The sequence below is a fragment of the Triticum aestivum genome, chromosome 5B (assembly GCF_018294505.1).
Source record: "Triticum aestivum cultivar Chinese Spring chromosome 5B, IWGSC CS RefSeq v2.1, whole genome shotgun sequence".
NCBI lineage: Eukaryota > Viridiplantae > Streptophyta > Magnoliopsida > Poales > Poaceae > Triticum > Triticum aestivum.
This window is the reverse complement of record NC_057807.1, coordinates 522,140,661-522,164,751: the sequence shown is the minus strand read 5'-3', so window position 1 is coordinate 522,164,751 and position 24,091 is coordinate 522,140,661. Positions and strand designations below refer to the sequence as shown.

The 24,091-nt window shown below is 47.9% G+C and overlaps 1 protein-coding gene across 1 annotated transcript; it reads left to right on the top strand.

Moving 5' to 3' along the window:
* Positions 1-10,749: 10,749 nt before the first annotated feature.
* LOC123112909 (pentatricopeptide repeat-containing protein At1g20300, mitochondrial) lies at positions 10,750-12,967 on the top strand. The gene has a single exon (XM_044534008.1). The coding sequence runs from the start codon at positions 10,823-10,825 to the stop codon at positions 12,440-12,442; it is 1,620 nt and encodes a 539-aa protein (XP_044389943.1). The 5' UTR covers positions 10,750-10,822; the 3' UTR covers positions 12,443-12,967.
* Positions 12,968-24,091: the final 11,124 nt, after the last annotated feature.

The following is a 24,091-nucleotide window of genomic DNA, read 5'->3' as shown; positions in this document are numbered from 1 at the left end:
GGGCAGCAGGTTCGTTCCGGCCGCAGCAGCTAGCGTGGTACAGAACTACTCGTCATTAATCCCCGCGGCGAAACCGCGCTCGTTCCAGCTAGCTAGCCAGTGGGCGCCGACGAGGTCGTGGTCGGGACGTACGTACGTTCGTGGACCGGATCCGGCACGCGCGCCCCAGGATTATATTAGCGTTTCCCGCGCGACCTCGGCGCTCAGTACTGAGGCGACCCGGTTTCCCCGTGACATAATCCCACGGCCGCGTCGCGTCGACGTCGCCGCCGTTTGCCTCGTCACCCCCGCGCGCGCCGTCGTGGCGCCGGCGCCCGTGGCCGACGACGACGACGGCTCGCTGGCGCTGTAAGCTACGGTATACGTACGTCCGTAGTGATCGATCGATCGGCCAGGGCTCGGTCGGAGCCTCCCCGGCCGTGTGTACGCGAACGGGAGTAGGGCCAAATTCCGTCCCAGTCCCGGCCGGCCCGTCGCTGTGCGAATCAATTCGATCGTTGGCTTGCTCCGCCGCACGACCTGCATGTTGCGTTGTTGCTTAGCTAGCTAGCTCGGTACGCCATCAGGCATTACGCCGTGGAAAAAGGCTGCACGTAGTACTACGTACCAGTGAAGAAAGTTTCTCCCGTAATGAATGGTGGTTTTGACCTGTGGGTGGGGATCAGCTCTCGTCCTATTTTTCTTTCTTTCTTTCTTTAATTTTCTTTCTTGAGACTGTGGGCAATGAAAACGTGTAGTAGCTTTTTTTTTGTTGAGCTTGCTGTTTACACTGCCAGCCAGTCTCGGTGCCCCACCTGCATGTGTTATGTTATTCCACCAGACATGCCTTGGTTACCTTAAAAAACAACCACCAATGATTTATGGAGGATAGAGGTCAGTCATATGATACGCGTGATCTCATTCTCCCGGGCGGTTTGAACGTGCAGAGCGTACGCCCGGCAAAGTCGCGCACACACCCGGAGGCCGAGTCCAAGTATGAAGTATTTTACCATGGTTGATTATCAGCGTTAGATTAGTTTTTCGATGTCACGGCCGCCGGCACGGACGAACGGAATGGTCACCTACCACTGCCCTTCCTTCCCCAGCTTCTTGGGTTCCTCCATGTTGATAAGCTCACCGCGTCAGCTTGTCCGACTATATATACCGGCGTTCACGCGACCTCAAGCCGTCAAGCGTACCATGACGGGTCCACGTCAAGTTTTTTTATCAACCGCAAAAAAAAAGTTTTTTTATCAACCCTCATAAGTCCACGCCACGTATTGCGGCACCATATAAATATTTTCCAGAAACCTTATATGGAACTGATTTTCCCCGTTTTCTGAGGGATGCCGGGTGTGTTAGCGCTCACATGAATTTCAATTAGCGATACGTGGCAATCATGGTGGTACACTTGTTCGCTTCAATGCACCACTCTCAACGAATAAAAGACATAAAATAGGAAAATCAAGCAAAAGACCCACCCCCTATCTTGTCCTTCAAAATTATTGAGAAATAAAAATATGTGATCAATTGTATGGGAGGGATGCCTCACAGGAGGTGTCTGTTGGGGAAGAGGTGTCTCCCCAACACACCCCTTCATCATGTATATAAGTGGGTCTCCCACGTTGCAATGGAACAAGTGGATTTTTTGGACTCTTCATGTGTCTCTTTTACTTTCACTCTATAACACGTTATCAGCACCTAGACTGTACCAAGAGCAATTGACGACACGAGAAGAAGAAACCGTCGAGAGGCCGTCCTTTTGAACATCGGACCAGTATGCGCGGAGGCGCTCGGCCGCGACGCCGCTCCTCCAGGGGCGGCAGCATCACGCCAGTGCCTGAAGGCATCAATTGCGGCACTACGAGGCGACACCAACAACGGGGCTGCAGTGACAGCGCGATGGAGCATGCGTGCATCCGACATGAAAAGAATCAGGAGAATGTCAATTTTGTTGTCCTCTTGTGATTAACAAGAAGGCACTCTCTGATCCGTTGTGTTTTCTTCTTTGAGAATTCCTTCATCAAATCAACCAAGAAGAGACCGGCCGGCGGCAAGCATGGCATACATGCACGACAGCGCGGCTGCGGTTATGCACTGAAGACGGCGACACACCATGCCGTTTACGGAGAAAGACGCCCATACATGAATCAGTGCAAGAAATTAATCAGAAGAAAGCCAAATCGCTTGTCATTCTAATTAAGATCAAAGATCTAATTCCTAATTGCGTATTGTCTGTACGATACAAATGTAGGAATCACTGGAAGATGATCTTCACCCCAGGAACGGGGATTTTCATGGCGGGAGACGCTTGCGCTTGGCAAATTGCAGCCGCCGATGTGGTTTTCCAAGACCGTGCAGACTGCAAGGCGTACCGCCGCTACCCACTGCGATGTGCACCGGCGCGACTGTGGGAGAAGTGCGCACCAAGCCACTGCCACGGGCGTCCTCCTGGTGTGACGATCTCGAAGTGGCCGGCAACGCACTCTGGCGCAGAAGTGGGCGCTCGTGCCTGCGGCCTCCCAAAGGAGTCTAGTGGTTGGGGTTGGCACCCCGCCCGATCGGCGTCGAGGCGCAGCCGGCGGCGACGCATGGCGTGGTCTCGAACGCCCGAAGATGGCAGTTACAAAATCCCCTCTAGGGATGGAACCGACGGGAAAGGAAAAAAAATCCTATTTCTTTCGCGATTTTTTAAAATCAGCCCTCGTGTTCTATGGTAACAAGTCCATGGAATCTCTGATTCGGCCTCAGGCTTTTCAGATCTTGAAGTTTAGCTTTTGGACTTATGCAAAATCTATGATTCGGCCACCAGGCTCACTGTTTTTCAGCAATTTAACCACAAGGTTATTGTTATTTGCGGCTTATGCCTCAGGCTTCGGAGCAAATATACATGATAGACCATCGGGTCTTGCTAAATTGCATACTAATTGATTATGCATCATTTTACATCATGTAAAATGACCATTTGAGACCCCAAAAGTCCTCATATACGTTGTACAAGTATGTCTATACTTCTGCATTTATTTGTATTACATAAGTAATACTGTTGCAAAGCAATATGTTGGTTCCATTTTTCACATAGAATATGAAATTTGCTTGCAAATTTGGAAACATGAGGTAGTGAAGTGTATGACACTGCTGCCTGACTATGTCAAATTTACATTTGTCACAAGGAATCGACAAATGGTACTCACTGCTTAATTTCAGATTATGCAATGTTATTATGAGGTCTATATTATGTCATTTTGACATAATGACCACTTTCAATTTTGCACACAACTTATGGATTGCATTATGGCAACGAATTAATTTCGTTCACAATTGCGAGGACTACACCACACTATGTCGTGATTACCTTCAATGTGTTTTTAATTAACATAAGGTTGTGAGATGCTCCATAAGAGTGAGGTATGCACTACTTGGTAGTGATTATCTCCATTTATTCAAAGCAAAAGTGAAGGCACAAAATTTATGACATAGTAATTATGAGGCCTACACCGCTGGTGCCTACCTTCATGATATTTTTCCAAATACTTGTCAATTACACAACATTTGTCATTGGTTGTGACTATAGTGTCACATACTCCATCAGGAGATGAATCCAAGGCATTGGTGACTATGTTGCATATTATTCTATGAAGAGAATTATGCAAAACACTTGCATATTTTGGTGATTACCTTCCATGCATACACAACTTATGAGACGCCATCATAGCTATGAATTAAGTTTCATGCACAGCTGAGAGGTTTATGCCATTTTTTTTGGTGACTACCTTCATGTGTTATAAATAACATATGGTTGTGGGGACTATGATCAATGGGAACTATCCATAAGAGTGAGGCACCACTAGGTGGTCGGCTATCTCCATGTGTTTCAAGAAAATTAAAGGCTTGTCCCTTTTGAGGTGACTACCTTTAATTTGAAGATCTACACCACATTGTGGTGTTCTTCTGGAAGGCTTGCCCTATGAATCACTAAGAATCACCGTGACCATGATTATGCTTAGCCATAGCATTTTGATCCTACTTAATTTACTGAAGGTAAATTAATGCATGAGTATTTCATGCATCATATGGCTGACTTTTCGAAAGGTAATGCGATGCGATGACATTAGGTGGGAATAATTATTTGACATGGGTCATGGACATAGTGATCTTGTCGACCCATGGCCTTGTGGCCATAAAGACTCCACTTGCAGAGAATGTCATGGCTATTTATAAATAGCTAAAATGTGCATATTTGCGTTTATGTGACATCGCAATGACTCGGTTTATAAACTGAGTATGTAATGGATAATGAATATCCATTTTCCCTCTAAGGCTTCATTGAGGCGAGATATATTGTTATAAGCATCACACGAATGATTATTCATTCGTATTAAGGACTTCAAGTCTGTTGAGGCTTATTATTCTGCTGTCTATAAATCAATACTAAGTTGAGATTATGTGATAAGGCGGCTTCAGATACATATCTGACTATAAAACATTACTGCACTTTACATTCTCCTAGGATGGTAAACGGAAATATCATCTTTGTTTCAAGTTGCAATGCCTGAAATTCACGCTAGTACTCTTAGTACTAAGCAATAGTGGTTAGAGAACCACGAGGAGTTGAATGTAAAGTGAAGAGAAAAAAATGACAAGCAGAAATTGAGTGTATATCTCAAAAGGGAATGGATTATTTAATTTAAATGATCATAATGACAACTTTCAAGTTTGTCAAAATGGTGGTTTTACGAAATGTCGTACTAATAATTACCAATCGGTCAAGTATTGGGTTGAATCATACCACCGGCTCACTGGAGGCAAATGATTTTAATGGGATAAGTTTGAAGTTCTACTTCAAAAGGAAACAACCAGAGAACACTCTGGCATGATAAAAGGAGAATCGACTCCTCTATATTGATGATATGCTTGTGGAATGATATTCCAAAGATATTTTGGAGATCTCGTGTTCCTAGTTATCCTTAAATATCATTGGCCTATAATTGTACTACTACATATAGTATAAATTGCAACATCTTGTCCCTCAGACATGATAGTTGAGATAATTGAGTGTATGAATTAGTTTATACTCAATCTTGTTGCATATATAATAATTTTTTCTCCTTTGTCATTATGATATTGGACGATTAGAGAAATTGTTGACAATTCTGTTGGCTACAACTTGACAAGTTGCAATATTCCCAACAATCATCAGATTGTTTTGTGCACTGCATGTGACATTGGGGAATTAATAAGGCACTCTCACCTTAAAATTTGAAATGAGCCAGCCAATACTCTTGATTGCATTCAAGAATATGTTTGGATTATTCAACCATTATCTGGGTTATGTTGGTACTTCATGGTGTTCATAGACGCATCTAGAACATGGTCTTAGATGTGTATCATTCACACAAAACCATGTGTTTACTGAATTAATTGCTCAAATTGACGAATTTAGAGCAAATTATCCTCATGTGGGATAATTCCATTGGAATAGAAATGTCGTTGAACTTGATTCACGAGCATTCAATGGTTATATTCAGTATATAGTACATAACCAGAATGGTTTGGCTTGATCTCTTATGAAAGAGATTCAATTGCATAGCCAATGTTGCAGAATTGTGATTTACCAACATTTTGTTGATGGTAACATGCGGTCTCACACTCCACATATTTAATCTAAATAAGATCAAATGATACTGCACCCCCTTGCAGTTTGTACGTGAAAATAAGTGAAGTATTTCCCATCTACGGTAATTCGGTTGTATACCGATATCACCACCCCAGCGTACATCATGGGCCTTCACATATGGTTGGGATCTATGTGAGGAATAATTGTGGTATGTTTGTTAATCCGCTAAATATCTTAACCCTTATAGGGGAGTTATTTGCAGCCCATACGCTGATTGCTTTTGCAATAAGAACATTTTCTGGCATTAGGGGGAGATGAGTACCACAAAGAATGCCAGGAAATGGATAAGAAATGTCATAGACATTTTGTCCACGTACTTCAGAATCTGAAATGCAGGTTCAAGTTATGAAAAATTTGCAGCATATTGCAAATAATCTGCCAAGTATATTTACTGATGACAAAGGTGTCACTATGGTCAAGTACCAGAACGAGTGGAGGTACCTAATAAACCACTCGTCTCCCTAGATGAGAGCAAGAGGGGGGTAATTCTGGTCGCATGAGATTAAGTTCTCATATGTTTCAGTGAAAACAGAGGAGATTGACCCCTCGATCAGTAAATATGATTCAACCTCTGGTTGAATGACACCTGAGGGATGCGCGGCATCCAAAGTCCAACACATATGTGCACACAATTTTATGTGTTGGGACATCGAAACACCTTGACTCCGTTGTTGTGGGAAATCACAAGGAGTTAAGAGGCGTAATAAGAATTCCACAATGATATTGATTCATGAGAATCATATATGAGAAAGTCTACATATGTCGACATAAAATTCTTTCGAGAATTGCTAGAATCCTTTTGGGCCCTGAACCAAATCCATGGAGAGTGTTGTTGCACTTATATTGGTTCAAATGAAAGGAAGCAATTAAGGAAGATTGGCACTCGCTCATCAAAAGAGAGGTATTTACCATTGTAAAACCTGCTTCTCATAAGTATCTTCCAGAGGGAAGAGAAGTGAATTTTTGTTTGGAAACAAAAATAAATGAGATGGTGAGAATGCGAGGCTTGTAGCACAAGGGTTTTTTAACAGAGACCCGACATCGGTTACGATATAACATACCTTCTTGGTATGAGTGGAATTATGTGTCGATATTAAAAGTTAATGGCACTATAGATCCATACAGTTGATTTATGTAATGTCTACATACTACCGTGGGTCAATTAGTTTGGATGTATATATTGAAGTCATTGAATGACTTAATATTCTGAATTCAAAGGTAAAACGCAACATGCATGTGTGGAACTTCTGAAGTCATTCTATGACTTGAAGTAGTCGGAGAATTGTGTGGTGCAACCGACTAAGTGAGTTATTCCTTGACAAGGATTACTCTCATACTAATGATTGTTGTTGTATATTCATGAAGAAATCTTGGATTGGATTTTACATCACCTTATTTTGTGGTGTCAATGATTTTATCATCAAAGTCTATATAAGACATGAAATACACACAATCATGTTAAGACGAATATTTGGGTTAAATCAAATTATGCTAAGTTTATGACTTGAGCATATTCCCCTAAGGTATCAGTCTTCATATATCCGTAAATATTGGAGAAGTTCAATATGGATATATTATATCGAAGACACATATGGTCATATTATACCTAATATGGGATACCAATCCTTGAGACATAGGGGAGATGGTGAAGTGATAGTGGACATGAGTTGTCATATCTAAATACCATTGAACCACTCATATATCTTGCAAAATATGTCAGGTCTGACACTATAGTTTTTGGCAATTTATTGACAGTGCAATTCCCTGACAGGTATAAGGTTTGTGTAAGGAATATCCTTCTATATCCAGGGCACAAAGGGTCTTGATCAATTCCATCCGAAAAATCAAGATGGGACCATGGTTTGATATATTGATAGTGGCTAATTATCAGATCCCACAATGCTATATCAAAGACTGGGTTTGCTGGAAGAGTATTTTGAGGGAAGTCTTCAGAATAGACTCTAAACGAGTCCTTCCAGTGATCATTCTATTTTATTTGAAGCATCACAAAATGTAGATGACTTCATAGAATGATTAGCCACATGTGAAATCATGTGGATATTATCATTATCTACCAAGATAATGTCACTTTTATTGCTTATGGGTTATATTTATCCTTGTGAATTACAGAAATGTAAGAGGATATTATGCAAACAAATTATTGTGATATTCACAATGTCTCTATCAATGTTTATATTCCAGAACTAGGTTCGTGGAATCGGTATGAGATATTCTTGAGGTTTGCAAATTTCAGGGGGAGTAAAATCCCAAGTTATAACCCGTTGGTAATCTTGAGATCACTCATATTGTACTCTTTTTCCCTTTATGAGTTTTCCATGATGTTTCTCATATAAGGTTTTTAACGAGACAATAATATAAATACAAGTGCGGATATGTGCCATATTGGTTTCTCCTTATATTTTTCCCACTGGGTTTTAAAGGAGTTTTCGATGGCATATTATTATAAGGTTTCTCCTCAATTTTTCCCACGGGGTTTTTGGAGGAGTTTTCAGTTTGCAATATACATATGACGAATTGATCAAGGAGGAGTGTTGAGAAATAAAAATATGTGATCAATTGTATGGGAGGGATGCCTCCGAGGAGGTGTCTGTTGGGGAAGAGGTGTCTCCCCAACACACCCCTTCACCATGTATATAAGTGGGTCTCCCACGTTGCAATGGAACAAGTGGATCATTTGGACTCTTCATGTGTCTCTTTTACTTTCACTCTATAACAAAAATCACATCTGAATGGCAAATTATGTATCTAGAGCATGGCACTTTGTAACAATTCATCATCTTCTCCTAGCATGTCAATGCCTCAACAAGTAGGCAAATCTCTTTCATATAGCATGACAATTCTATGTTGTAGCATTGCAAGCCTACGTGTTGTAGCATAACAATTCAGACATGTATGACAACTTTCTCTCATGTGGCATGTCAATTATTCTATACTGTAGCATTTGTTATGTTCTTCATCTACAACATGGTGATTCTCCTATGCTGTAGTGTGGAAATGATTGAAACACATGGCACCTTTTCTGCTATAGTATGTCATTTTTTTCTACTGATAAACATTGTCATAGCATGGCAAAAGAGAATGCTGAAGATTGTTGTGGGGTGGGGTGGGGTGGGGGGGCAGTGGTGTGCAAGGGAGGGCTCTTTCGCTAGTTCCTTGGAGCGGTTTTTCCTGGGGAACTATATGTTCCCTCGCGAGAGCCGCCCAGAGCGCACACCGCTCAGGGAACTTTTCTCTGAGTGAACGTTCATTCACTATTAGGGTACTTTTTTTAAGAAACCTTGCGTGTAAAACCTCGTGGATGATTTAACTGTTATATGAGCAATAAAGATTATGATAGATTTATGTTAGAAAAAGAATACATTCTTTCAGAGCTTCGCACAATATACATTTTTTTAGCTAGCGCATCATATACACCTAAAAAAATTGCTTTATTAAACGGCGACTTTTAGTGGAACAATTACAAATTCATGGGGCACACTAAGCTAACATGACGGCCTGCATCAAGAGATAACGAAAACTTTGCTAAACTGTGAGCTTCATGATTATTGTTTCTTCATTCATAGGTGAACTTGCATTCTTCAAAGTCTCATGCTAGAGCATTGATCTCCACATGGTGACTCCTTGTCTAGCACCCAATTTATCAAAGATATCCTTCAAGACTGATAGGCAATCATAAGCGACGAAAAATCGCTGAGCAGCTATTTTGTTTTTGTTTTTTTAGTCTAAACATGCTTTACTTCATTCAGCCAACAAGTTCATAGGAATACAATTGAGGTCTGGTGGATCTATAAGCCACAGATGGCGTCCATGACCCAGACCCAAAGCATGTCTAGCAAGTCTATGTGCCTCTATATTAGTCTCTCTTCCTTCAAAGGTGAAGGTACAAAGTTGAAACAATAATGATGTTTCCAAAATTTCCCTAATGACCGAACCGTATTCTCCTCCAGTGTTGTTCTTGATGTCCTGGATAACCCTCTTGCAGTCGGATGCTATTAACGCATACGTAGCACCGAGGTCATTGGCCAGTGCCTGACCTTCGCGACATGCCAGAGCCTCAAGAACTGCCGGATCAGTTATGTCCTTGCACCGTATAGCTGAAACACCCAGAAACATACCGGATGAGTCCCTGCATACTGCACTGAAAGCGCCTCCGTTTCCCTGACGTGCCAAAGCCCCATCCACTTTTATCTTTACACACCCAGGTGGTGGTGGCCTCCAAGCCTCTCGCTAATGCTGCTGCTGCACAGGCCCTGTCCGCGGAGAAGATGTCTTGGGTTTGCAATCCTTCAACTCTCTCAGATACTTCATAATGAAATTATGTGTCGCTTGGGGACTCTGAAATATGTGCTCATACAATGCCTTTCTCTTTGCAAACCAGATCGACCAGAGGGTGACAATTGTCTGGGTGAACTCTTCACTTGTTAGCATGTCATGCAGTGCGAACACCCACCTTTTTGCGTCGGGCTCAACCGTACTGTTAAGTGCTTCGACCAGATCATGATCTTGGAGGGCCCAGACACATCTTGTGACGCTGCAATGGAGTACAGAGTGTTGCCAAGAATCTTCAGCACCGCAAAGGCCGCAACACGTAGTTGTGGACATGTTTCTCTCATGAAGAAGATCCGCAGTTGGGATGGATTGCTGGGCAAGCCTCCATAGAAAGATTTTGACCTTCGAGGGTATATCTAAGTTCCAGAGTTTCATCCACGCCTTGTGTTGACTTGCTGTATCCGACGAACCAGTCCTTCCCTCGAGCCAAGCCTCACGTCCCAGCTTTGTGTCAATGAGCATACGGTAGGCCGATCGAACTGAGAAGGTTCCGTTCTTTTCATGTACCCACGACCAGAAGTCCTCTATATGTCTTGTGCATAGGGGAATTGACAGAATGGTTTGAGCAAGAGCAGCTATTTTGCTAGTGGTTGAGCTTTTTTTTTGTGAGAAGAATTGCAAGAGGTTGGGCTTCTCTGCATGCAAGAGCTTCAATAGGTAGTGATACAGCCCGGCCCAACAGCTCACTTCACGGGCTACATGGGCCTTGAAATGACTACAGCCTGAACCCATCGAAAACGTAGTCCAGACCGAAACCCTGAACACTACCGCCCCCACGTCGCCGGCAACCGCGACAGAGCAGTCGCCGCCGCCACCATGGCTCTCCTCCTCAAGCGCAACCACCACCTCTCCACCACCTCCCGCCTCCTTCTCCGCCGCCTATGCACCACCGAGGCCACCACAGAGCCGGCGCCCGCCTCGCCTCCGCCACCGGCTCCCGACTCGCCTCCCCCCATGACGCCCTCGGAAGCCAAGCTCCTGGACTCGCTCCACGCGGCGATCCTCGACCACAGCCGCGCCCACCCGTCGACTACGCTCCCGGCCTCGCCGCCATTCGAGCCCCTCGCCGCGTTCTCTTCCACCCTCGACGGCCTCCTCCCTTCCCCGCCCGCTCCGCACCTCGCGCTCCAGCTCCTCGGCCGCCTCCTCGCGCTCCGCCGCGGCGTCCCGTTCCCGGAGGCCCTCACGTTCTTCCACCACGTCCTCCCGTCGCTTCCCGCCGACTCGCTCCCGGCGCTCTACGCCGCTATGATCGACCTGCTCGCGAAGCACCACCACTTCCCGCTCGCCCGACACCTGCTCGACGAAATGCGCGAGCGCTCCATCCCCGTCTCGTCGCAGGTCATCCTCGCCATAATCCGCCGGTACGTCCGGGCGGGGATGTCTGCCGAGGCTTCCGAGCTGTTCCGTCGCATGGAGGAGTATGGCGCCGGGGTCCCCGACCCTGCGGTGCTCGCCTCTCTCCTTGGAGCGCTGTCCAAGAAGCGCCTCGCCAGTGAGGCCCAGGCTCTGTTCGACAGCTACAAGTCGGTATTTCCTCCTGATGTAGTGCTCTACACGACCCTGGTGCATGCCTGGTGTCGGGCCGGGTGTCTCGACAAAGCAGAGCAGGTGTTCGCTGAGATGCAGCAGGCGGGGATCATGCCGAACGTGTACACCTACACTTCTGTGATTGATGCCATGTACCGCGCGGGGCAGGTGCCCCGTGCGCAGGAGCTCCTCTGCCAGATGATTGACACCGGGTGTCCGCCAAACACTGCGACCTTCAACGCCATCATGCGGGCTCATGTCAAGGCCGGGCGTTCTGAGCAGGTGCTGCAGGTGCACAACCAGATGCGGCAGCTTGGTTGTGATCCGGACATTATCACATACAATTTCTTGATGGAGACACATTGCGGGAAAGGGCAGAGCAACCTTGACGCAGCGATGAAAGTGCTTGCCAAGATGATTGCCAAGGGGTGTATTCCTGACTGCCACACGTTCAATCCCATGCTGAAGCTGGTCCTGGGGACCGGCAATGTAGAGGCTGCACGAAAGTTGTATGAACGGATGCAGGAGCTGCAGTGCAAGCCGAATGTGGTGACTTATAATCTGCTTATGAAGTTGTTCAATAAGGAGAAGTCGATGGACATGGTGCTGAGGATAAAGAAGGACATGGATGCACAAGGTGTGGAGCCAAACGTGAACACCTACGGAGCTTTAATCGAGTCATTCTGTGGGAGGGGAAACTGGAGGCGCGCTCATGCGACGCTGAGGGAAATGGTTGAGGAGAAATCTTTGAAACCCACGAAGCCAGTGTATGATATGGTGCTGATGCTGCTGAGGAAGGCCGGTCAGCTCAGGAAGCACGAAGAGCTTGTGGAAGCAATGGCTGACAGGGGCTTCATCAAGCGCCCATCAGAGGATGCGTTGTGGAATGCAGTAGCTGCTTCCTAAACATTTTTTCCCATATGATCCAAAAGGACCGGGAAGTTTCAGCTATCAGCATGATAATGGAACGACGTAGTATCAGCATCCAGTGCAGAAACAAAGAGAATATGAGGTTCTGCTGCCGCCTAATGCTAGCAGCAGCTAAGGAGCTAGAAGATTTGAGTAAACATAAATGACAGCATAAATTTGTAGAACAGCACTTACTGCTGCAAATAGAGGGCCAGGCACATCAGGCAAACAACATTGATCAGGCACATCAACTTCACCAGCAGCTACAGGCACCGTGTTTTCTGCTCGCTTCCTGAAGTTTATTTGCTAGACTGTTATTGATGTGCAATCTTATAGGAGTGGTATTTTTTTAAAAGCTGGTGTGTTGTATCCTAGTATCAGATAGAGTAATACTGTCTCCTTAGTAACACTGATAGAAATTGGTGTTTCGAATTCCTACACTGCAAAATTTGAAATATTTCTCGTCTTCAGTCAGACGATGACATTGCCTTTCGGCCGGCAGTATCTGCTTCCTGATGTTTACTAGTATGTCTTACTAGACTGTTATTGAAGTGCAATCTGGTAAGATTATTATTTGTTATATGTTGTATTCCCTCGTCGAGAAATAATGCTTCCTTGATTGATACTACAGGAGAGAGGGCTGCAGTTCTGAACTCTCAACAGTAGCCACAGATGTTTATAAACCTCTTGGTGTCAATCATCGACGGACCGTACCTGATTAATTAGCCGGTTCTTCCTTCTTCTGGCATGTTTTGGAAAGCTGTACTACACTGATTCGGCGAAGCAAATCATCCGCCCACTGTACCTGATCTGATTCTTCTTTCTTGGGTTGTGTCTTGGAAAGCTCAAAAGCTGTAGTACTACACTAATTTGGTGGAGCAAAGCAGTACCCTGTAGGCCAGTAGAGTAGGTACCATGCAATCTGTTTGACATTTGCACAGGGCTTTAGGTTAGGATGCATCAATCTCTGATCTGGGTTGTTAGATTCTGATGATTCACGGCTTGGCATTCATCATATGTTTGAATCGGCCGACGTGCTCTGAATCGCACCGTGTACTGGAAAGGGAGACAGTCGTCCTTTGGTTTACACAAGTCCTGAGCTGCTCTAAAATTAATGCCCAATTCAATTTTACCTGCCATATGGTGATGATTTAAAGTACTACAGGAAAATTTGAGTTATCTCCTGGATAGTAGAATTCTGAGCATCCATGCCATGCTCGGTGTGAACTCGTATTGCTTCTTGCGATCTCCACTACAGCAGCAACGGTTACCTTGTAGTTCGAATAGAAGGGGGACATAGACAGCGGTCCTTGGTTTCGTATAAATTCGAGCTGCTTTGAAATCAATGCCTGGGTCAATTATTTTTACCTGCCATGCGATTGTGATTCCCGTACAAGAAAATTAATCGATCTGTCAGTCTTTATTTACCTACGTGCGTTGTTAGTTGTTACTCCTTGTTGCAGTAAGTAGGCTCGGTTCAGGACGACATGTTTGTGGTTTCTGGATCCACTCTCGCAGTGTCCATGGATCGATCCGGTGCAGTGTATCTCTAGTACGTGACTCTGCCTCGAGAACCACTTGTTCATAGATTAACGAGCGAGTGCTGGAGCCGGAGCAGCTTTTCGTGCTGCTTGTTGCAGCGGTAAACTAGGCGCAACATGTTTCGTGTCCGTTTTGTTGCAAGGTAGCCACACTTGCGTCTGCCGGGCTGACGGCATGTCGGGCTCGTAGCGTAGAATCTATCGACCACCTTTACAACTCCTGCCTGTCAGTCAGTCAGCCAGTCAGTCACGGGCTTGCTCATCACATGACGCCAGGCTGTGCACATGCGGTATAATTAAAATCACGGTCACCCCCAGCCTTCTGGATTTCGTCTCCGGAACATCGACCACGGACACGAACGAGCAACGGAGCCATTGTCCGTGCACGGGACGACGATGACAAGTCCAAGCCACGGCACGCAGGAGTGTTAGACTATGTATAGCTTCTGTACCTATGTACGTATATGGTACATATTGTAACACAACCATTATATATAATGAGATAAGCCACCCCTAGAGGGTTGTGCTGGTTCCCCAAAACTTATTGTCTTACATGGTATCAACGCCGCCATCAAGGGTGGCAGCTCTTCTTCATCACCCCGGTCTCCCTTGGGGCTGCCACCGTCGCCCGCCTCGGCCCCCCCACCTAGTGCGACCTTACCGGGGGCTGGCGGTCCACGTGTGTGTCAGCTTTGTGGCCGCGATGGGCACTGGGCCTCTAAGTGTCATAAGCGCTTCCAGCGAAGCTTCCTTGGTCTTGGCAATGACGGCAAAGATACACGCAACAATGCCCGTCAGGTCGCCATGGCTGATCGTCCCGCGCCGCAGAAGCAACAGGGACACACTCAGTCCTACTCCATCGATCCACACTGGTACATGGACTCTGGGGCGACAGAGCATCTAACCAGCGAGATGGGGAAGCTTCACACTCGTGAACCCTATCATGGCTCCGACAAGATCCACACCGCCAATGGAGCAGGTATGCACATCTCTCATATTGGTCAAGCATCTCTTCTCACTAGACATGCCAATAGGAGTCTTCAGCTTCGCAATGTTCTTCGAGTTCCATCTGTGACCCGTAATCTTTTTTCAGTTCCTAAACTCACACGTGATAATAATGTGCTTTGTGAATTTCACCCTTTTGATCTTTTTATTAAGGATCGGGGCACCAGGGACATTCTTCTTAGTGGGCGGTTGTGCCAGGGCCTCTACCGTCTGGAGCATCCTGGTGTCGCTCGTGTTTTCAGTGGAGTTCGGGTCTCTCCGTCACAGTGGCATGCTCGTCTTGGTCACCCGGCCACACCTATTGTCCGTCATATTTTGCGTCGTCATGAGCTTCCTAGTTTGTCTAGTCATAAAGATGTAGCAGTGTGTGATGCTTGTCAGCAGGGGAAGAGTCATCAACTTCCTTTTTCGGAGTCCAGTCGTGAGGTGAAACATCCTTTAGAACTTGTGTTTTCAGATGTATGGGGTCCTGCTCAGACTTCTGTCAGTGGTCATAATTACTATATCAGTTTCGTTGATGCTTATAGTCGCTTTACCTGGCTTTACCTTATTAAACGCAAATCTGATGTGTTTGATATTTTTGTTCAGTTTCAAAAACATGTTGAACGTCTTCTCAAGCACAAAATTGTTCATGTCCAGTCAGACTGGGGGGGCGAGTATCGCAACCTCAACTCTTTCTTTAAGTCGCTTGGGATAGCTCATCGTTTAGCATGTCCACATACACATCAGCAGAATGGTTCAGTCGAACGTAAGCATCGTCATATTGTTGAAGCTGTTCTTACTCTTTTGGCCCATGCATCTGTTCCGTTTCGGTTTTGGAGTGATGCTTTCACCACTGCATGCTTTCTCATCAACCGTACTCCTACTCGTGTTTTAAACATGAAGACTCCCATTGAGGTTCTCCTTAATGAACAACCTGATTATACCTTTCTCAAGGTATTTGGGTGTGCTTGCTGGCCGCATCTTCGTCCATATAACAAGCGCAAGCTTGAGTTTCGTTCTAAGAAGTGTGTTTTTCTTGGCTATAGCTCTCTTCATAAAGGTTACAAATGTCTTCATGTTCCCACTAATCGTGTCTATATATCTCGGGACGTCGTGTTTGATGAGCATGTTTTTCCCTTTGCCAACCTTTCTGTGTCCACTGTCGAACCACCATCCCTGCATTCATCCTCTGTTGCTTCTGACCAATTTGATGATGTTGCATACTCTCCTTTGCTGTTACCTAACCATGGTGCAGGAACCGGACGTGGAGCTCGTTTGGAGCTGTTGGAGGATTCACCATCATCATCGTCGTCTTCTGGTGGGCACGTCGATCGCCCTATGTTGCATGGCATCGATTCGCGTGCCATGCATGGTCACCCGACGAGCCCGTCGCGCCGAGCATCTCCACTGCTCGGTCCGTTTCGCCAGCGGCCGCCGAGTCGCCCGCGGCTCGGCCCGTCACGCCGTCTTCGCCTGCGGCTCGGCCCGTCACGCCGTCTTCGCCCGCGGCTCGGGTCCTCATGTCGCCTTCATCAGCGGATCGGCCCGCGACACCGGCCGCGCCACGGCCCACTATGCCGAGCTCGCCATCGGCCCGGTCTGTGATGCCGGAGTCGCCAGCTGCTTCGTCTGCTCTGCCGGTTTCGCCGGTGGGTCGGCCTTCTTCGCCAACCGAGTCCGAGGCTACCGTGACTGGCTCCTCGTCACCGGCTGACTCGTCAACGTCGTCGTCCTCCAGCCCGTTGCAGGCTGCTCCGTCGACCTCGGTGGTTCCTGTGTCCCGACCACATACACGCAGTCGCAGTGGCATTTTCAAACCTAAGGAACGTAAGGATGGTACGGTTGCTTGGTTGGCTGCTTGTTTGGCTGCTGCTGTTGCGGATCCATCTTCTGAGCCTCGCTCATATCAGGCTGCCCTGCGCATTCCACATTGGCGAGAGGCTATGGAGCAGGAGTTTCATGCTCTTCTTCGTAACAAGACATGGACTCTCGTTTCTCCACCACCACGGGTAAATGTTATTGACTCAAAATGGGTATTCAAAGTGAAGAAGCATTCGAATGGATCTATTGAGCGTTACAAAGCGCGACTTGTTGCTCGTGGTTTTCGGCAGCGTCATGGTCTTGACTATGAGGACACCTTCAGTCCTGTCGTCAAGCCTACCACTATTCGGCTTCTTCTCTCCATTGCTGTTTCTCGTGGTTGGTCACTTCGTCAACTTGATGTGCAGAATGCTTTTCTACATGGATTTTTGGAGGAAGAGGTTTATATGAAACAGCCGCCTGGTTTCTCTGATCCTGATCGTCCTGACTATATCTGTCGTCTTTCCAAAGCACTATATGGTTTGAAGCAAGCTCCTCGTGCCTGGCATGCTCGCCTTGCCTCTGCCCTTCGTGCTCATGGGTTTGTGCCATCTACTGCTGACACTTCGTTATTTCTTCTACAGAAGCCAGAAGTCACTATGTATCTTTTGGTATATGTCGATGATATTATCCTTGTCAGCTCTTCTCAGTATGCTGTTGATGCTCTTGTCTGCTCTCTTGGTGCTGATTTTGCGGTCAAAGATCTTGGGAAGCTTCACTACTTTCTTGGAGTTGAGGTCACTTCTCGTGCTACTGGTCTTGTCCTTACGCAGAAGAAGTACTCCTTGGAGTTGTTACAGAGAGCTGGCATGCTGAAGTGCAAACCGACCACCACACCCATGTCGTCTACCGACAAGATAACAGCTGTTGATGGTGAGCTTTTGTCTCCTGCGGATGCCACAGAGTACAGGAGCATTGTTGGTGGACTTCAGTACTTGACGATCACGAGACCAGATATCTCTTATGCTGTTAACAGGGTTTGTCAGTATCTTCAGGCTCCCAGAGATACTCATTGGGCTGCTGTTAAACGCATTCTTCGTTATGTTCAGTTCACCCTGACATTTGGTATGCATATTCGGCCGACTTCCTCTCGGGTCCTTTCGGCCTTCTCTGATGCAGATTGGGCTGGTAGCCCAGATGACAGGCGATCCACGGGGGGTTATGCAGTATTCTTTGGCTCTAATTTGATCGCCTGGAGTGCTCGGAAACATGCTACTGTGTCACGTAGCAGTACTGAAGCTGAGTACAAGGCTGTGGCTAATGCTACTGCAGAGATTATTTGGGTGCAGTCTTTCCTTCAGGAGTTGGGTTTGTCTCAACCACAACCTCCTATTCTTTGGTGTGATAACATCGGTGCTACATACCTTTCTGCAAATCCAGTATTTCATACCCGAATGAAACACATTGAAGTTGACTATCACTTTGTACGGGAACGTGTATCACAGAAGCAACTCCAGATCAAGTTTATCTCATCTAAGGATCAACTTGCAGACATCTTCACTAAGCCTTTACCGCTGCCACAGTTTGAGGCTTGTAGGCGCAATCTTACCCTTCTCAGTTCTTTAGAAAGTGGCTAAGATTGAGGGAGGGTGTTAGACTATGTATAGCTTCTGTACCTATGTACGTATATGGTACATATTGTAACACAACCATTATATATAATGAGATAAGCCACCCCTAGAGGGTTGTGCTGGTTCCCCAAAATTTATTGTCTTACAAGGAGTACTCCACGTACGCATGCTTTCAGCTACCCCCCATTCATGCTCCTTGACGTACGCTTTGAATTGAAGCACGTCTAGTGATGTGCGCTTTCGGTTGGTCAGGGCAGGCGTGCATGGTTGATGGGTGTTGACCGGAGTGCAAAATGGTCGGTGCGTCACGTTGGATTCGGTGTGGTTTTCACCTGCCGCTGGCCGTTCCATGCGTAGGTAGTCCGGGCCGGGCTAATGACGAGGCTCGCTCGTCGCGAGAGGCATGCACATGGCGCCGCGGCGTGTTTTGGCCGGAGGCGCGCCCGTGCTCGCTCCGTGGATGTCGCCGCCTCCTCGCCGGGGGCCACACGGCATGCGCAACCGGACACCGGGAGAAATTTGTGAGCAGGATCCTTGGTTCCTTGTATGTATGCACATGATGGATGCCTTCATATATGAATGAATCTATCCGTCGCCAATCTGTGGGCAGCACGTGAACCCTTCTCCGGCTGGCCATGGTGTGAGAAGAAAAGAGGGGAGGGGTCACCGGCTAGTGGCTATGCGTGATTGGCTCACCTGTCTACATTATACTAGCCTTTTAGATGGCCTATTTGATTGGTACTGAACAATTCAATCATCTTTTTATATATGCATGTTCGCCACCATCCCCCGTACGTACACCGCTTTGTTTGATGATGGAGCGATCGGTCGAGGTGTCTAGCTAGCTAGGCCGAGCTAGGCATATGCAGCACACTCATAATGATGGACGATACCATTGGCACGCACTGGCCTTCCCTTGCCACGACAACATAATCAAGATGGGTCACCACAATGGCTCTTTCTCTTGTCTTTTCTTCTACCAATTTTGTTGCAACAACAAAAAACAATTTTGCTAAAGCACATCTAGATGTGCAATACTTATGGCACATCTAAATGTGCAATTCCTATATCATTGATCTTACGCGGAAATTCATGTGGTTTCTTTTTTCTTTTTCTTCTTATACTTGATTGAATTATTTAGATGTGCAATAATTAGGACACATCTAAATAGACCCCAACAAAAAGTACGAAAAGCAAAAGAGTGAGTTGGAGCACCGATAGCAAACCATTGCAAAATGGTCACCCTCCAAGTGAAAACCTGTTTGGCACTACCTGATTACCGAAAAAGATTTTTGCCTCGTTTTATATATAAAGCAAAGATCAACCATGGCCCAAGTACAAACGCATCCTACCACAACACATGCATATACCCAAAGCGAGATACATACGGTGAGCACAACAACACCATCCCTAGCACTATAGAGCAATCGGAGTCCTCCACCGTGAACACGCCACAACGAAGAGATGAAACCGCTTATGACAAACTGTGTGCTCCAAGGTGGCGCCTTCAAAAAGGTTACGACACCAACGCGCCGCCACCGCCCGACCTGACGATCAAAGTTTCCCCTGGAGCAACACAATGGGTGATGAGAGCCACGACGACACCTTCAAGAAGGGAACGAGTTACGCCGCCGCCGGTGCGCCCGAGGATACAACAGGTTTTTACCCCGGCCAACATTCACCGCCACTGAACGCCACACCCACGACGACCACGCCACCCCACACGATCATGGCCACCGGGCAGCACCGATCCACGGGCTCTGCCCAAGAGCACCGCGGAGCGACCACCAAGGCCGCCGCCCCGGCCTCCAAGACCTTGATACCACCTCACCTGAGGCCCGCCGCTACCCCAACCGAAGAAACGAGCGGAAAGGACCCACCTTTCGCACCCCTGTGTGGCCCCTAGCAGCAAGACCCCGGGCCAAAACTAGCCTCCATCGACCCGTCCAACGGCACCGGGCGCGAGACAAGGTCGGTCCTGCTGCCGGGCGTGAGACGGGGTCGGTCCTGCTGCCGGGTGCGAGACGGGCGATGGATCGCAACTAGGGGAGGACCTGCCCTTCAACGAAGGAAACATCCGGATGCCGAGGGAGAGGGATCGCAAGTCGAAACGGACCGCCTACAAATGAGTCGACGCTGAAAAACCAGCCGCCGCCGCAGCCGGCCCGCCGAACTGTCGTGATGCCACCATGGCGACAGGAAGCCGCCAAAGAGGGCCGAGCCACCTCGCCGCCGCAGCCCACAACCGGAGCGGCAGCCACGCAGGGCCGATGCCCCAACCCGTGCCACCCGCCGGAAACAAAGCGTCAGATCCGACCGGCACGCTCCACCACCACCGCCACCAAGTCGACAGCGTCGAGCTCCCACCATAGGCACGGGCGGATCTCGACCAGCCCCACAGCGGTTGACAACACCACCCAGCCACGCGAGCACTGCAGCCGAGCGAGAGGATGGAGCCACGCCGCCCACGGCCCGCGCCGTCAAAGATGACGCCCGTGAGAACTGGCCGAAGACCAGCCGCGCCGCCGCCACCTTCTCGCGCACCACCTGCCACTGCGCCGCCTGATGCACCGCAGCGCCCACCACGGCGGAAGCGTGCTGCCGTGTCGTGGCGCCCGTCGCCCTCACCGCGCCCAAGCCGGAGGAAGACACCCCGCATCGGCCCCGTCCTGGGAGAGGTCGAGGTCGCCCCGCCGCCGCCGGCTGCGGGCGGGCTTTGCCCGGCCGAGCCTAGGGCAACAGCGAGGGACGAGAGGGAGGAGGGTTGGGGAACCCGGCAGCGGCGGGCTAGGGTTTTCTCCCAGCCGCCGCGTGGGACAACCTGGGAGGAGGAGAGGGGGGGGACTAATGTTGTTTTTTGCACTACCTGATTTACCATAGAACGATTGTTCTACGGTGTGTGGATTAGAAAAAATTGTTGCACTGCCGATGATGAAGTTACTTTGATCCTGGATACTAGGTTATATGCATCGAAAGTGTGATGAATACGCGAACAAATGACCTCGCCGAACAACTTCAGCAGAACCGTAAAGAATAGACACATGAGATAACAACAGGTCGAAACTGCCTTCGATCTGGTCACATCGCCTGCTTCTGCCGTACTAAGAAGCCTGTCCACCAAGCTTCGCCGCCCCAATGTCATGCTCCACCGCCTCCATCCATCAGTGATGTCTCCATGACAGACGTGTAGTTCCAGTTTGTCTTGGCTCAGCAAGTCAAGTTGGCGGAGGAGACCGAGCTGCTTCGCACTGAGCTTCATGACTGCCTTGCGCGAGTTGGGAGTGTTTTTGGTAAGGGCAGAGGCCACTCTCGCCAAACTTGAGGTGGTGCCAAATGTGTCTTCGCTGCCTGAGCTTCAGATTGGGGTTGCCCCTGATTTATCCCCGTCGCCTGAGATCCTGGTTGGTTCTGTCGATGGGGAAGTAGGCATGTATGGAGATCTCTCCCCTCATGCTACAGCTTGTCGGTTGTCGTTACCTGTCGTGCCGATTGCTTCTGGGAGTGAAGCCGTTGTCGAGGTTGTGGCTCCGGTGCTGCAGATTATGCCTGAGTTGCAGAAGCTTTGTGGGGAGCCCACTTTGCCTATTTCGATGGTGCTTCCTAAGGAGATGGGGTCGCTCGGAGGGGACTTGGCGATGCCGACTGCCACCTCACCATTGTCGTTCGAGCCTAGTCAGCCAATCACCTCTATGGACCGTGGAGGTTTGGACGTTGCTATTTCTCTCTCACCAGAGGTTGTTGCCCAGGTGGAGTCTGTGGGTGCCGAGGTTGATGAGATAGGTGCTTTGGCAGCTAATTCTGAGGCGCGAAGCCTATTCGGTCGCCCATCTTTGACCGTGACGCTATATTGGCACGTATTGACGAGGTGGTCTTCGTGAAAAAGCTTGACCATTTGCTCGCCTCCTTGGAGGCAACTTGTCCTGGGTCTCGCAATGTGATTGCTTGCCTCCTAGTGGATGAGGTTTCTACAGGGAAAATAAAGAAGGTGAAGAAGGCTCTCAAGAGCATAGGCAAGAAGAGTGGCGCCATTGATAAGGTGTCTGTGGCTACTTAATGGAGGATACCTAGTCTCTTCGACCTCCATCTCCGACTGGCTCGTCTCCATGGATTTCTTGGTGTCTGATGTATTCAACATTGGTTTTGTTGAGGGTTTGTTTGCGACATATAAGCGCCAGGGTTCGTGGTTGTTGCATTTTATGTATGTTTGTCGGGTTGACCGTGAGGTCATGGAGTTTCTTTCTTAGCGAGTAGTCCGCTTGTGATCTATATGTATCGGTTTTCACCTAGTTTTCCGTTAATTAACCAGGCAATTCTATTCTTCTTAATTAATCGATGAGGCAAATCTTTTGCCTCCGTTTCAAAAAAAGGGAACTAACCTACCTGAGATAAAGAAAGCAATAGCGACGATTCTCGTCGGGATTTATTTGGTTTGCGTGTATCGTTTGCGATATGAGTTCAGTATATACTACGTCTCCTACTTGTACACAGATACACCATCATATGTACACTGCACATACATATACATATACGATAGTGGCACGTGTCATCGACAACTACGAAGTCTAGAGTTTACGCAGAGAGTGTGTAACAATTATTTGTAACAGCCCCGATCTAGACGATGATTAGGAGGGAAGAATTACAGGGAAAGGGATCTAGGAGGAAGGGGAAGGAGGCTGGTAGGAGAAGAACAACTTCTCGATCTGTTTAGATGATAGTTTATCGATGCCCCTCTCACACACAGCTGTGAGTCTTAAGTGTTGGGGAATGTAGTAATTTCAAAAAAAATCCTACGCACACGCAAGATCATGGTGATGCATAGCAACGAGAGGGGAGAGTATTGTCCCCGTACCCTCGTAGACCGAAAGCGGAAGCGTTAGCACAACGCGGTTGATGTAGTCGTACGTCTTCACGATCCGACCGATCCAAGTACCGAACGTACGACACCTCCGAGTTCAGCACACGTTCAGCTCGATGACGTCCCACAGACTCCGATCCAGCAGAGCATTGCGGGAGAGTTCCGTCAGCACGACGGCGTGATGACGGTGTTGATGATGCTACCGACGCAGGGCTTCGCCTAAGCACCGCTACGATATTACCGAGGTGAAATATGGTGGAGGGGGGCACCGCACACAACTAAGAGATCAATGATCAATTTTTGTGTCTAGAGGTGCTCCCCTGCCCCCGTATATAAAGGATCAAGGGGGAGGGGGCGGCCGGCCAGGAGGAGGCGTGCCAGGGAGGAGTCCTACTCCCACCGGGAGAAGGACTCCCTCTTTTCCTAGATGGAGTAGGAGGGGGAAAGGAAGGGAGAGAGGAGAGGAAGGAAAGGGGGGCGCCGCCCCCCTCCTTGTCCAATTCGGACTAGAGGGGGAGGGGGTGTGCGGCCTTCCCTGGCCTCCCCTCCTCTTCTCCACTAGGGCCCATGAGGCCCACTAAACCCCCCGGGGGGTTCCAGTAACCCCCCGGTACTCCGGTATATGCCCGAAACCTTCTGAAACCATTCCGGTGTCCGAACATAGTCATCCAATATATCGATCTTTACGTATCGACAATTTCGAGACTTCTCGTCATGTCTGTGATCATATCCGGGACTCCGAACTACCTTCAGTACATTAAAACACAAAAACTCATAATACCGATCGTCACCAAACTTTAAGTGTACGGACCCTACGGGTTCGAGAACTATG

What these genes read in the sequence shown, in the direction of transcription:
- LOC123112909 (XM_044534008.1), top strand. Translation starts at nt 10,823, where the DNA reads ATGGCTCTCCTCCTCAAGCGCAACCACCACCTCTCCACCACCTCCCGC.